Below are 15482 nucleotides of genomic sequence, written 5' to 3'. Positions count from 1 at the left end.
CTCCATATCAATATTATTGATTAAAATCTAGTCATATTTGTACTTTTGGTCTCCGTTCACGTGTTGGCAGCCCTCCATCTGTCCCACTGCTAATTACAAGTTCAGTAGTTCATGTTGGCCAAAGTGTGTTCCCGTCCAAGAACTGGACCAACTGAATGTCTCTCTGCTCAGGAGCCTCCAGGGTCCTCCGAAAACTCAGCTCAGTCTCCTGGGGTTCCCACGTTACAAAGAGCAGATCGGTCCCGCTCCTTTAAAGATTCCACCAGGTCCGGCTCTCAGTGGAAAGCATAGAGCAGGAGGAGGATGGTGCAGACGCCGATCACCGTGCCGAGGATGAGAGAGTCCCTTCTCTTCCGCAGGTTGACCCGCTGGATGAGATTGTTGATGGTTGGGAAACGATCTGGAAGAACCAACAGTTAAGGAAGATCACAAATATTTGAGTACTGTTGCCCTTTACTCAAGACTCTCACACATTATTTGGCCTCCACAAAAATGATAATTTGGGTGAATGACCCGGGAACCACCTGGTACATCACAGATAATGTGGTCACAGAAGAGCAATATGTGAGCATTGATTTCTGAACGACCGGTAGAGATTTCATACCAGGTTACCACACACACACACACACACACGCAGCATAAAGGATATTGGCCAGTGTGTTGACCCGGCTCTGTATGGATTTCAAGAAGCCCCGTTGGGAGGTCATGTTCTCCTTGGTCGCCATGGCAATACTAAAAAGACAAGAGAGAGAAATGGATTGAGGATAATAACTTTCTAATCAACATCATAGGATGTGAAACCTCCTGTGTAATGAATAGAAATAAGGTATTTAAGGACTACACGACTGTAGGCACGTCCGTGCTACAAGTAAAGGAATTATTCTGAAACACAAGTCATCCTATCAGGTTCTCCTTCAGCTGTACGTGGGTGCCTGCAGTATGTGTGTGAGTGTATGAAGTTGCTGTGATATTGTAGCTCTCTTGCTCTGCAATCTGGGCATCAGCAGCTTTCAGTACAGGGAAAGTGCTGTTGGGCAGTTGGCTGCAAAAGTTTCAGGCCCTTTGTTTTCCCTCTGCGGCGTCTGTTACACACAATAATCAATGATTGGCAGCTACTGAGCCCATGTTTGTGCCCTTCAGTGAGAAAAAGAAATCAGCTCCCTAAAACCTTCCGGCAAAGTCAAAATATCGACCGAAGTAAAGTGTTGATATGCTCAAAAAAAACATGGAACTCTTGAACAGCAGGGTGACAACCTGCAGCGAGCACTGTCCAAAGAGCCCAACCCCTCCCATCCCAGAGCAACAGAGAGTGTGTGTGTGTGTGTGTGTGTGTGTGTGTGTGTGTGTGTGTGTGTGTGTGTGTGTGTGTGTGTGTGTGTGTGTGTGTGTGTGTGTGTGTGTGTGTGTGTGTGTGTGTGTGTGTGTGTGTGTGTGTGTGTGTGTGTGTGTGTGTGTGTGTGTGTGTGTGTGTGTGTGTGTGTGTGTGTGTGGTGTGTGTGTGTGTGTGTGTGTGTGTGTGTGTGTGTGTGTGTGTGTGTGTGTGTGTGTGGTGTCATGGCATCTCCTGACAGTCCGCAGTCTTGGCCTGCAGCTGTGTTATAGGGATCATGTTCTCCTCAGTCAGGAAGAAACACTTTGCTGATTCCAGCAACCTTGACACGCCTCTCTCCCAATGTGAACCGGCTCTTGAGCATCTGGGCTGGAGGATGACGGTTCCCCGTCACAAACACTGTATGATCCAACGGAGTGGTCTCAAGTTGTCGATTAAACCGTCAAGTTGAAGTCAATTAAATTCATACAAGTCAAAAATAGCAAAATCAATAAATATACCTCGGGGGGGGGGGGGGGGGGGGGGGCTTTATAATCTGTAGAACACGCGACACCAGCTATCCTAAGACCGAGGTCCATTCAGACAAGGAAAGAGAGAGGGGGTTCTAAATCACATGATTAATGTCATACTAGTCTCGCGCTAACCCGGTCTTTAAGATGAAGTAAATGTGGGCAGAAGCTCAGACGAGAGCTGTGGGAAATAATGCTAGGGTTGGGCAAAATGAACAATTACAGTAAGGACAGAAGGGAAACAAAAAGGGGAGATATAACATGCAGCATCATCTGAAAATCCACCAATCAGACCGCTGTCCAAGCCACTACCTGGGTAAGGATCATTTTACGTGACTGTAAATGGAAAAGGCAATGGAGGGAGGGGGGGGGGGGACAGGACAGGACAGGACCAAGGGAGGAGGAGGAAAGAAAACAGTCAGCAAGGAGGGAGAGTAAATCCTAAGCAACATATTTGTCATTTGTGCAGGTCTGCAGTGAGGGAAAGGAGCAGCAACCAGTGAGAGATGGATGGTAACTATAAATCAGTGAAGTGAGAGGACTTATTCTAAGCATGCGTCAGCCACATTCATGTCATCCACACACAATATTATGTGGCTGCACTTCCAAGGCTTTGATGTGATTGAAACTCCCCACAGTTCAATCATCTGTACAAACAATGAGCAACTGCATGGGAAAGTTACTCGACACATTCCTATGTAAGGAACATTAAGTTCATCATCAAACAGATATAATGAAAATGTACAGCTCTGCCAGATGTTTTCTCTAATATGATGTGTCAAAAAAATACTGCTCACATTTTAGTTTTTTTGTCAGGAGGCTGTATCCTAGAGACTCAAAAAGAGTATCGTTTGATATATACAGGTCCATAGGTTAACTCTATTTTCTTAAATTGCATTTCTAAAATTGGCTTAGGAAGAAAATGTTATTTTTTTTGTTGGTAGAATCTATTTATTTCCTCACTCAGGGTTAGCATTTCTGCCATATCGTGGCTGCGGAAGGATGAGGCAAGTAGGTCTTACCTTATTGTGTCATCCATCAGTCGGTCCGAACTATAGACAAAGAGCAGGAGAGGGAAGAAAAAGATGGAAGTTATTGACGTGAGACAACGTAGCAACACATGGAATGGTGATAAATAAATGAAGTGGGGGCAGTTAACCTGATCAGTTTCAGATTGGCTGCAATAAATACTGAGTTCTGATCGTGTGACTTGGTGACACTGAACTGGACAATGAACTGAAATACATGACTATGTTGTTTGGGACTGGTTTGCCTTTTCTTGTCTCTGTATCAATCTCATCAACTCCCACATAGTGAGTAACCGACCAGTGTGGCAGAACACAGTGTAACCTAATTAGAATCTTCCCACTGACATCAGGCTGGTCACGTCTCTTTGTGCACTCAAAACTAGTTTCAGACGCTTGCTTTTGTCCTACAGAGAATATTAGAAGGCGCACACACACATACAGACACACACACACACGCCCTTTATGTTGTATAAAACTGTTGTAATCAGTTTTGTGTCCCAGGTTGCTCATAAACAATAATGCTCTTAGCGGTTTATTCCCTAATTGGAATCAATTTGGATGAGGTTTCGGAGAACTAAAGTGAAAGCAAACAAACAGAACTGCAGGACTTGTATGTCCTACTTCAACAACTCCACTTCCTCATTGTGCAGCTCCATTATGTGGTTTCTGTTAAGCTCTTGGCATCCTTTTACTATCCAACCAAAAGTTACAGGAAGAGAGGGAAGGTCTCTCAAAGGTTCCTGCCTTAATCCACACCAAACTCTTACCAAACCACAACCATCTCCAACCTTCACGGAAACCTTCTCTCATACCTTAATAAGTATGTTTAATCTGCTCGATCGGCGTAATTTCATGCCAGCTTCTGTAGATTCCCTCATTTTACCAGCATGCACAACACCAGGACCCTGAAACTCAAGCAGCGAAATGGTATTCATTGCTCGTTATTTTGATCATTTACACCTGTGCTTTTCCTACTGTAAGACGTCCAAATGTCTTCAGTGAGAAAAGTCTATTTTAAATGTTCAGGTCAGACTAGACTTCAATGTCTGAAATTTAACCTAATCCTGTATATTTAAGTTGAAAGCAAAATCTGTTCTGCATTGTAGGTTTTTTGTGTTTTGTTTTCTCTGTTTTGCTGGTCAAAGGAGTTTCAAAAGATCCAGTTTATTAAAAATGATTAATTCAAGGAAGACCCATTAATCTCAAAAGAAAAGCTCATTTTGATTATTATTACGGAAGGAGCACTGCAAAGCTCATTCAGGTAGACCAAAAACGATTGCATCATAACTACAAAACCAAGCAATACCATCCAGGGGTTCTAATCCAAATGTGATTGTGGAGCACGGATGTGACCTTCTACAATTCACGTATGTGGTCAAGTATTGGCCAACTGATTTCTCGAAGGACAGGCCATTTTCTGGGTTAGATTTACTGGTGTAATCACTTTGAGATTGGCCGTGCTAATGGCCTGTAATGTCAGCATCCTTCCCTCTGCTTGGGGACCAAACAGGACTGACCTAAACCAGTTAACGTTTGATTGTTGGGTGTAATTGCTGTAATCCCAGGAGTGTCGCCCAGAAGACTGGAGACCGCGAGGGACGCTGTGCACTCACGGTGTGGGCGGGCGGGACAGCCTTCCGTTCTTGGATCATAGCTCCGCACACGAGCTATGTGTCTGCTATGTGGCAGTAGTTTGTAATATATCGAGGCTTTGTCACACTGAAATGGAATCATTTACAGGAATCAACTCATTTGGTAAAATGGGATGTAACTGGCACATCATTCAGAATGAAGGCTGGCAGTTTGGCCCAGGTGGATTGTGGGAAAAATACGGGTTGGTTGTGATGCAAAGAGCAGTGGAGTCAGGCCAGCTATAACTTAGAACAACTGACCGTCATTTTTAAATGTTACTAACCCAGTATGCTTATAAGATCATTATATCCTGTAAGTTTCCCCACTGCGGGACTAATAAAGGATTATCTTATTAGGTACATAAGATCAAGCAATGGCCTAACAAAGGCTGCAAGTGTGTAATAGAAAAGCCACATGACACCTGATGGAAGAAAAAACATCATGGTGGACGGACAAACGAGAAAAACAAACCTTTAACTGTCTGTCTGTCAACAATGTTCACCACATAAACTGGGACTTGAAGAGCAAAAGAGAGAGCAGCTGTGAGCTGAGGTCAGTCTTGATTCATGGAGCTTTAACATGCAAAGATGAGATGAGGGCAATCAAGCTGCAGCTGTAGTTGTGAGGTTGATCGTACCGCCACATTCATGCATGTGGCTTTCTGGGTGGGTTCCTTCCGTTTTCCCTGGTCAGTGGCATATTGCTGAAGTCATTATACAGCTCATTAGCTCCAAGCTCCATCCATGGCTACAAAGATGAATAGATAATCAAACTAATAACCAATTTGTTTTCTGTTGACTCATCACTTATTTGACTATTCAAGTGGTATTTTTGAAAAGGAAATGCTTTGCAGCAACCTCCCTGAGAGTAATGCTCTGTCACGTTGGCTTTTAAAGCAATGTCAGGCAACTAATACAATCAGCCAGGTAAACTGAAGCATTCATTACTTTGCCGAGGAAACAGTCGAGCAAATCTTGGCAACAGATGCAGAAAGCAAACTGCATCAGCAAAGAGGTGAAGTGGCCACAAATCAAAGCTCGGAGCTACACACTCAGCACAGCTTACGAATGGTGAGATTCACAGAGATGATCCTTACAGTAAGGCTGCCAGTCACCGGCTCTGGCCAAGTAATATTGGACTTTTGTAAAAAAATGACAATCTCCAATCAAATTTTGAAAAAACGAATAAGGTAGAAACTTTGAAAAGAGTTCCATCACCTGTAGGTAAACTAGACTTTGAGGCAAGTAACAGTGACCATTTTGCCTCGATTCACACCAGGAAAAATAAATCCTCTGTTGGACAGGGTGTCCTCATCAGAGTGACCACGACCATTACAGCATTTCCTACATGAACTGTTAATAAAGTCGTTCTAGTTTATGCATTCAACACCGACAATTATGGCAGAGTGAGATGTAAAAACAGATCTACGAGGAAGGAGAACAGGACTCTGGATGCATTGATACCGGATCAGATATCGGACCGATACGGACTCCAATAGCTGGGTCGGGTATTGGTAACAATGGAGCCGATCTATTATTAAATACTGTACACATTATAGACTGGAACTTGACTTCCTGTACAAGTTGTTGCCGCATTAAAAAGGTTTATAAACACTTGAAATTGTAATTCCTGTTATATTTTATGATCATTCTAATTTATGATTTTAATAATAAATACGGTTCCAGTAATTGTATATCTCTATATTTATTAAAAAGTTAAGCCAGGTGTTGCCTTACTTATAAGAGAATAACCCCAGTCACTTCCACACAGTGAGGCATACGGCCTTTTAATTAAACACGGGTGTTGGATCGGGACTCGGTATCTGCCAATACCCAAAAGACAAGGCATCGGTATTGATATCAGGACTGAAAAAGTCGCGCTTACTTAACTTAATTCAGCCAACACTAACTCAAGTATCAAAAGGTCACGGCAAGCTGCGGTGGCGGCTCGTTGTAAAAGTTGAACCGTCTTAAACTCTGAACAGCTGTGTGTGCCTCTGTCGCCCTCGCTGCCAACCTTGGCGGTGGCTCGCTGGATGTCTGAAAGCACCTGAAGTGTCACTCTTATTTACCGTAGTCTCCTGCAACAACAGCCTTTTTAAAACATGATGTACAGGGAGGTCTGACTGATGAAGAACTAAAAGAGGAGGTTATCTTAAACATTAATCTGGTCATGTCAGTCTTATTAGATTCAGGCTGGCAACTGGCAAGCACTCCACCCAAAAATCTGTAGATTAACTGGAAGGTACTTAGTCTTTGGGAAGTGATTCGCCTTAGCTGATCAGTTTGGCAATGCAGGTACCAAGACTTGCCAAAATCTCTCACACACACACACACACACACACACACACACACACACAACACATTTTAGTCATTTTCACTTAAGGGCCTCTTTCCTGTTTTATGGCTCTAATAGGATCAATCAAGCGTAACTCGATCCTCATCTCCAATCTCCTCCCGTCGTCGTCAATAGTCTGGGGGAAGCCCTTTATTATGGGATGTGGTTTAATAGGATAATTTAATTATGGATATCCTGATCAATTGCGCTGGATTGACTCGAGGGCTCGGCTGCTGAAGAAGGTTCAACACAATGTGTCACAAAGCCAATCTCGTTCATATTTCACTTTGCTAGGAGTCCAATTTTAATAAATGAGAAAAGAGAGCGTCTTATCTTCCCTCCCAGAATCCAAGGTGGCAGACTGATCATTTTCAGGGCCACTCCCTCAGTGGCAGGACAGGAAGAATGACTCTCTCGCTGCTTCAGGACGTGAATCCATTAAGGGCTTCACTCGGGTCTTTCCTTGTAGTGTCATAGTGAGTATCACAATGACACTATGTCTGAGTGTCTATGTGGATCTTTGGGGAAAACCCCTGTGGGGCTAAAGTGACAGAATGCTACTGCAATTAAACTTCATTAATGAATTCACTGAAGCAGTCTAGAGGTGGCAGCATTCTGCAGCTGCAGCACTCTCTTGGAAACATTTTTCCTCCGAGTCCTAAACCCCAATGCAGCGTGCCGATGTGACCAGTGGCCTCTTTTTCTCAAATGTATTGTAAACTTTGCAAACCGGGTTTATCTTTGAATTATTAAAAAAAGTGTCATTGCAGGGTTATCTTATCTATGCCATGTCGAAACAGGTAAAGCCTGTTTTGGAATGAATTAAAAGGTCTTTTATGAGGGATAATTGGGATATTATTCCTTTGAGAGGTTGAAAGAGGAAACAAATATTTAGCCACAGAGCGAATCAATCAGGCTGCTTTGTGTTTGCTATGTTCAAATCCTCAAGCCTGGGTAATGTTAGCCTTCTGTGTATCATTTGTGTGCGTGTGTGTTCTCCTGCTGACATCCAATTTTACTTTCAACATAGGGTGCCTCACACACACACACACACACTTCACAAACTATGCTACCTCATGCAGTTCTGCAGTGCTGGAGTCAGCCAAATGATAGTGGGACACAAATGAGGTTGCTGGCAGATCATAGTGTCAGTATCACAAGTGTGCCTAACTATTTCCAACTTTAAGATGCTAAATTGTAGAAAACATGTTGGATTAGCTTACTCTGCATCATGTGACAATAACGTAAATCATCTCTACTTCTAATCTAAACCTGTCAAGACATCAAGTAAAACACAAATGGTTTTTTTTGTCTCAACCAGCCAGAAGAAAGCACTCAAATCCAAACTGTCCTGAATTATACAACAAACTCTAGTTTAATGAATGCAGCGTCGTGAAAACGTGGCTTCCCATCTGCTAGAGAGTAAAAGCATGAAGAGATAAAGGGCCGTGGGTTGACGGAGCTTAACAAAGCAAGCATTAGTAGCAGCGATGATTTCCAGTGTTATTCCAAATGGCTGTGTAGCACTTTCAAGATGAGTTATCCAAAGCTTTGATTTCTGGGAAGTTGAGGCGATTGCTTCGCCAGGAAAGGCTGCACAGCTCTGGAAAAAAATGGCAGCTACTTTCTACTTGTAACTGCTGTGGTTGATACACCAACACTAACTAGTAAGCATCTTTAAAAACTCTGGTCTGAGTGTATTACAAAGTGGGATTCTTGATTTCTTCAAATTCCTTAAGATACAGCAAAGAAAAGGTGAAGGGACCTTACTTTCTCAGATGCTCATGCTCCTTCAGAAACATCTCCGTTCTTCTGTTGTTGACCCCGGAGCCACTCTTGTAGGACCTGAAAAATGTTAGAAACAACGCTGTCACTTTGAATTAAAAGAAAGTTATGCAACAATATTTGCGGTTTGTTTTATCTGACACCGATGATTGTTGTCTGTTCAAATCAGTGCACGCAGGAATCAAATCGCTCAGAGAAAGAAGTATCTGAATGACAACCAGTCTACTTTTTTTTATCTTTTCTTTCCTCTTAACAGTCAAAAGACCACTGGGTGAAAATGGTTTGCTGCTACAGAGTCTTGCACCCCCCCCCCCCTCCCCTTGGGGTATTTCCTATTTTGCTGCACTACAGGCTGGAATTTAATGGCTTGTATGTAATGGTCCTACTTTACATAGTGAAAATCTGTGTTTTCTTTAGTTATTTATTTTCTAAGCAATGTCTTTTTTTTCTGGCCACTTTTTCATGAAGCCCTGCTCTGTGGAGCTTAAAGTGATCTTATGGACAGATAGTCCAATTTCCAGTTTGGAGCTTCCAATCGCTTCCAGGGTTATCTTTGGTCTCTTTGCTGCCTCTCTGATTAATGTCATCCTTGGTCCTCTCCTGGCCGGTTTGTTACCGTGCCATATTTGTTCTATCTTGTAATAATGGACTTACGGTGCTTCTGGTTTTTTGCACACAGGTGGACATTTATTTAACCAATGATGAGACTTCTGAAGGTAATTGATAGCACCAGAGCGTATTTAGGGGCTTCACAGCAAAGGGGATGAATACACATGTATGCACTTTCTTTTGTTTTCATTTCACTACAACACTTGACAGTTTCAGTGTCGGTCCAATACATGTAATCCAAATTAAAAAAAACATTTTAATATCAGGTTGTAACTGAACATTGGGGACCTATTGGCATGGTAGACGGTGTGGTGGAGCCTTAACTGGGTCACACAAACTGCAAACACAAGCGGCCTAAAGCTCTTTATCTAACTAGGCATAACTTTTGCGTAGACCAATTTTTTTTTTTAATCAAATTGCAGTCGGCGCCAATACCACTGCATTTATGCTTTACAGTAAAAGCCCTCTTGTGGTTCACCAATGGAAAGCTTTTAATGTGAAGAGGGCAGCGGCAGGAACTATTCGCTTTGCATTAGCAGTAACTTAACACAGCGGATTCAGCACCGGTATGGTTGCAGTAGAGCAGATAAGAAAACCGTTAATGGCTGGTTAAAAGTAAGGACGGCGTGGAGGGAGAGGAACAAACCACCGCACATTTACACACAAGCTTCTACCGTTATGATAGCTGATCCACTGCATGGAATTGTTGAGCCGATTAGTTTACTGCAACAACACAACATGGAAGGGCAGCGATGACCATCTTTCCTGTGGTAATTCCAGGCTATGAAGCACCATTAGAAATGCCTTAAAAACCTCAGCCCTGCATGCTACAACACAGCTAAAAACATCATACTGGGCAGTGGGAAAGGGCCAGAGCCTGACCTATTACGAAGCTATCTAGTAGTTAATGGATGGGTTGTTAAACCACTCGCAGAGCAAACACATCACACACACACACACACACACACACTCTCTTCTGCATCAGCCACTCTGTGACAGTGTGAGCGGTCCAAGAACAAATGTGCCTACTTCATCCCCAGAGCGCCATCCAACGCCGCTGAATGGAAATACCACATTCAGTGCACACGCAGCACGCTCCATAGCGGCTACCTCGAACGCCCCACCAGCAGAAGCTGATGCCTTAGCTGATGCCTAGAATTGCCCACACTGACAGCTAGCTTCATCACTCCAGCAGGTTTTTTTTTTTTTTTTTAAAAGGGCACCGATGTAAATCAGGAAAGCTGTCATTGTTGTTGCTGACATTTAGAATCAAAGCAGGAGGAGAGGGAGCTGCACCATTCTACTGTTATGAATGGTGCAGCTGTGTGTGCATGTATGAGAATATGTTTTTTTGACAGAGTCTGCAAGAACATAGAAAGATACTGACACAGTTGCCTACATGCTCTAGCTCTCTACTGCCCTCTGCCTGACAAATGGGACAAAAAGGCTCAGCTGCAGCAGAAACGGCCATCACTGCATCAACGGCATCACCGTTTAGCTTTCCAAACACGACTTAATCTGCATTATCTAACATTAACACTCACACACGACACTAAGGCGTTGTCATGATGAAACTTCTAAACTAGGCTGCTTTAGCCCAAGAACTGTGATCGAGGATTTTCTCCGTACGTAAAAGATCAGACGAAAAGTGTCTCAGTGATATCACGTGAGCTGATATTTTGGTTAAACCTCATAAGATGCATTACAGACAAGGCAGTTCAACAGATCCAAGTGTTGAAAAACAACAGGCTGTCCTTCCAGCTGTCCAGGATCGAGTGCTTTCGTATATTCTATCACTTTCCTCCGTAGCCCCACCAGCAGTTGTAACTCCCCTCCCCACCTGTAAGCTTCAGACGGCTCTCTCATTAGCGGCCCCCGGGCACATTAGTCATCGTTAGCTGGAGCAATGGGTCAACAAGACTCGAGGCTCATTTCTATGCATTAGAATCATCAGCAGCGAGCCCATTAGTCAGGTCAGTGGCGCTCCTTAGAAATGTGATTTAGTGGGAAGATTGGGTGGGGGGGACCGTTGCATGTAGTGCTGACCTCATGGGATGGAACTTACCGAGGAGATAAACAGTGAATGTAATTGCCAACGTGCAGCGTGACTTCAAGATATAATTGGACAATATTGGCTTGGTGGTGTATTATGATACAAGTAGTTTTAAAATAGGTTAACTTAAAGAATACGAGTATGTGTTGAATAAGAGATACTACAAAAACAAACAATTGTACAATTGCACAACTGTTGATAGCCTGTTATATATTCCCCAAATCCAATGTATACAAGTAAGTTTATGATTACAGCGATATAACCTTAGCCAGTAAATACCAATGGGAAGAAATCAAATTATTTAGTCATATAAGAACTGACAAGCTCTTATGAAGTAGACGCATCTTTAAATGGGTTTAAGCGTGAGAAAGATATACGATACAAAGTAACTATGAGGCCTATGGGACATGTAGGACTGTATGATGCATCCGCAGACCATCTGCATACTACAGTAGATGGATGGAAAGTCAATAGGAATCCTGCAGTGCTCACCGTACGCTCACTGCTGCGTCTTACCGATCAATAAGCCATTACAAAAAAAAAAAAAACACAAGAGTCACGGTTTGTGGGAGCCTCCATCTCATTTCAATGCGCTCCCTCACAGCCGAGCCAATCGGAGCGGAGGACACACTTTCTCAATCCGAGGTCAGAGAGGCCGTGAATCTTCTTTTGGTTTTAATGTCCGACATTTTTCAAAAGCGGGCCAGGTGGAAGTCAAGGTTCAACTATCCCTCTAAGGAATAAAAAGGTCCACCACATAAAAACGCTGAATAATGCTCGGCAGCTTCTATTCCTCCACAGCCACGAAGATCAAACACAAAGCAATGCATCACGTGACAATATTATTTGTTTTGTATGCAATACCACGAGCCGCTTCCATGTGTGCGTTGGCTCCGACTCCTCGTTTACTGTGCCTTCAGCGGTCAATGCAGTTATCAAAAGTTATGTGCATTGAAATTGGTTTTGCAGTGTCAATAAACTACAGAGTACACATTCCCATAACTTTGAACACATGCTGGTAAATTACCAGCACGGACAAATTAATCAAAAAGGTGGTGCGACCGGTTACTCACTCAATGTCTTTCCTGACAGAACCAAGCAGGTCTTCTCTTTCCCTGATGGCCAAGAAGTTGCCTTTGGTTTTGTGGAATTCATGCGTGTAATCCTGTATTAAAAAAACAAATCAAAGAGACAACGAAGAAGGGGGTTGAGGAGGAAAACACAGCGAACACCAAGAGGACTACATGGAAACACTGAGGCATGTGTGCGCTTCACAAAGTTGTTGTGTTTTACAGAAAACAAAAAACATGTCAAATAGAATATATAGAGTACATCAAATAGATGAGCAAACCTGTAGGATGTCTCTGTGTCTCTGGAGCGTGTGCATGAGTGCAGCATTGAGAGAAGCTGTGCCCGGGGTGTTGGTGTACTCCGCCATCTTGTCGTTCACTATCGTCAGCTGACAAGAGAGATGGAAATTGAATTGATTGCCAGATGGAGCGGGAAGACATCAGGGAGAACAGGAGAGCAGCAGATAAAAAGGTAAAGACTCACACAGAATACCAACACAAACGCGGTAACACACAAACAACACGTGTCGATTCAAGGATGAACACTTTATATCAAAGGGATGTCTTTCATGCCAAATAGACAAATGATAAATAAAAGAACTTCAGGGTCCAATGCAAACCAATGTGAAGAAGTGGAGCCTGCAGTCTGCTCTCTCCGTGACGGAAGACAAGACCCTTGGCATAAATCCAGTGCTTTTCTTATTACAGTCTTTCTGTTGACCTTTTACGGGCCACTGGCCCGTGAGAATTGACTTACTTTGGCCAGCAGCTGTTCAATCTCCACTGACATGGTGTCGAACATCCTGTCTTGGGTTGAGTTGTTGAGCAGCGGGGTAGTGTCCGACCTTGAGGAGGAAACCAAAGAATGGAGAACAATTAGAGAGATTTGTTTTGCTGGTTTTAAAATATGTGTGACTTCACATATCTGCATATGCTTGTGTGATGAATCTTGCGCACTTGTGTTCAAACTTTTGTTTACCAAATGATATGAATTTGCCTGCGAATGAAAATACATGTTGAATTACAAATGACTCACTATTAACTTTAATAAGTAATATTTTAATAACACAATCCACGTGGAAAGGACGTAAGACATTCCGCTGGGAAACAGACACTAATCCCCCCATACACACATCCTAAGTGTGACTGATTATTTAACATGGGTAGTTCATGGATTTCTTAGCTGGTGATGGTTTAGTAAACGTCCTATGTGCGGATGCATCAGTAGAATTGTACACCGACTATCAAACCAGCACCACTTGTCAACAAAGAATGTTTTTTATAGACTGTTTCTAGAGAAGTTATTTTCAAGAATTGATATTTAAGGTGAGCTAGAGCTCAAATTTGCATCCCTTCAGCTCACAAGCAGTGGCTTGATTACAAAAAGAAACTAAAAGTGAACTGGTGCAATAATAAAATCTCCATAGGGAAGTTCTCTTTAACTTGCCCCCTTGAAGGATAGTGTAGCTAGTGAACAACAGCCTTTGTGTTGGTATGGATTCAATGTATTGTTCATAGACGCTTCCTTCCTGCAGCCAACCCTTTCCTGTGAGGGCAAGCGCCCACACACATACCCAGGGCCCCTGACCACTACAACTACTAGGCCCCTTTTCTGACCATTCTTTTTTAATGCTCATTAAATCAAGGACACTTTAAAATGTAAAAAACAAAAATTGTGAAAAAAAAAAATCGTTCTTTCCAGGAACCCAAGGTGGCATCTTTAAGTTCTTTATTTTATCAAAACAATAAATATACAATCAAATGATATTAAATTACAATCATACATGACAAAGAAAAGCAGCAAACCCTTTTAGAAGCTGGAATCAGAAACGTTTGGGCATTTATATATATATATATATATATATATAAATGTATGAATATACAAATGTGTCTTGATTTACCTCGTAAAGAGCAGTTTGACGTGCTGCGTGTACTTAGTTGACTGTGTAGTCTAACTGCTTCCTTACATCCCACGACCCATATGACTGAGAATAATATACTTTAAGCGGCTGTTAACTCTACAGGTGAGACGGAGCTTACGTTTCTCCTCGACGTCCATCCCTGGAGCTGCTGTAGCTGGTGCACAGTTTACTGAAGGAGACCAACTTCAGGTCGAGTTCATTCTCCAACTGTCTGGCCTGCTTTCGCAGATCTGTAACACACACACACACACACACACACACACACACACACACACACACACACACACACACACACACACACACACACACACACAGACACACAGAACAATTAAGCGCTTAACAACGGCTCATGTTAGTTTAATGCCACAGCCATACGCAATGGCATCATAATTAGAGCAACGCTTTCTTCCTAGTACGTTAGGAGTGACATGAACGTAGTAGCTACCTTACATAAACCGAGGGAAAAAATAAACAAAACACCATCTAATGGGTGTGACAGCTGGCACAACGGCCTCTCAATGTGTGTAGTTGATGAATCGTTCAGAGTGGCGACATGAATTTAACTCAACAAATACAGAAATAACGTTGATTTGCATGGCGACATGTTAGCTAGCTTGTTGGGAGCTAGTCGTTGTAGAGACACGTAACGTTATGTGTTCAAACCACAGATGTGAGACAAACGCGCCGACAGCGACAGGTTCATTGTTGGAATTGTGAAAACTATAGCAGCTGTTGCTTTATACCCTGTTTTCTTAAATCGAGTGTCCCTCTTACCTTCCCAGTAGTTGCTGCCTCCTATTCCTGCCATCTTTGTTGTCCTGCGACGTCACCGAGTTCCGGCCTGGTTGTGTCACGTGTCAGAACCAGAACAAGACGTTCCACTGACACAAAAATACTGAGGTGTTTTTATCGCCCTCAGCTGAGCCTCTCAGGCAACACACTCCTCAGGATCCACCAGGCGCACACATAACAGCCAGCTAATATAATATAAACAGCGTCACCTAGAGGTCATTTGGGATCCCACAGTAAGTTTCAACAATTAGTTACATTATGTGTTAACTTTGATATATCATGCAGGTACACAATATATTGTAGATTATATGTATACTGTCAAATTGTGTGATAATTGATGTCAATTTTGTGTTGTTGTACTGTCAAACGCCTCCGAGAAATGTTTAATGTTTGCGTCATATAGGAGTTTTTCAAA

At 42.7% G+C, this 15482-nt stretch overlaps 1 protein-coding gene across 1 annotated transcript; it reads right to left on the bottom strand.

Annotated features, from left to right (window-relative positions):
- Window positions 1-6: 6 nt before the first annotated feature.
- Window positions 7-15112, bottom strand: gosr1 (golgi SNAP receptor complex member 1). Its single transcript, XM_079165776.1, has 9 exons — window positions 15050-15112; window positions 14394-14505; window positions 13111-13198; window positions 12635-12742; window positions 12357-12448; window positions 8607-8681; window positions 2862-2891; window positions 650-732; window positions 7-400 (listed from the first exon to the last, which is right to left on the bottom strand). Exons 1-9 carry the CDS (start codon window positions 15081-15083, stop codon window positions 276-278), a joined length of 747 nt encoding a protein of 248 aa, XP_079021902.1. The 5' UTR covers window positions 15084-15112; the 3' UTR covers window positions 7-275.
- Window positions 15113-15482: the final 370 nt, after the last annotated feature.

Source organism: Pholis gunnellus, assembly GCF_910591455.1.
Source record: "Pholis gunnellus genome assembly, chromosome: 9".
Taxonomy (NCBI): Eukaryota; Metazoa; Chordata; class Actinopteri; order Perciformes; family Pholidae; genus Pholis; species Pholis gunnellus.
This window is presented reverse-complemented; position numbering and strand designations above follow the sequence as displayed.

Bases quoted from the DNA above. Each gene is read 5' to 3' on its own strand.
- gosr1 (XM_079165776.1), bottom strand. From the start codon at position 15,083: ATGGCAGGAATAGGAGGCAGCAACTACTGGGAAG. The intron at 14,506-15,049 runs GTAAGAGGGACA...TGTGTGTTACAG, and splicing joins AGGCAGCAACTACTGGGAAG to ATCTGCGAAAGCAGGCCAGA. The intron at 401-649 runs ATATCCTTTATG...TGGTTCTTCCAG, and splicing joins CCGGGTCAACACACTGGCCA to ATCGTTTCCCAACCATCAAC.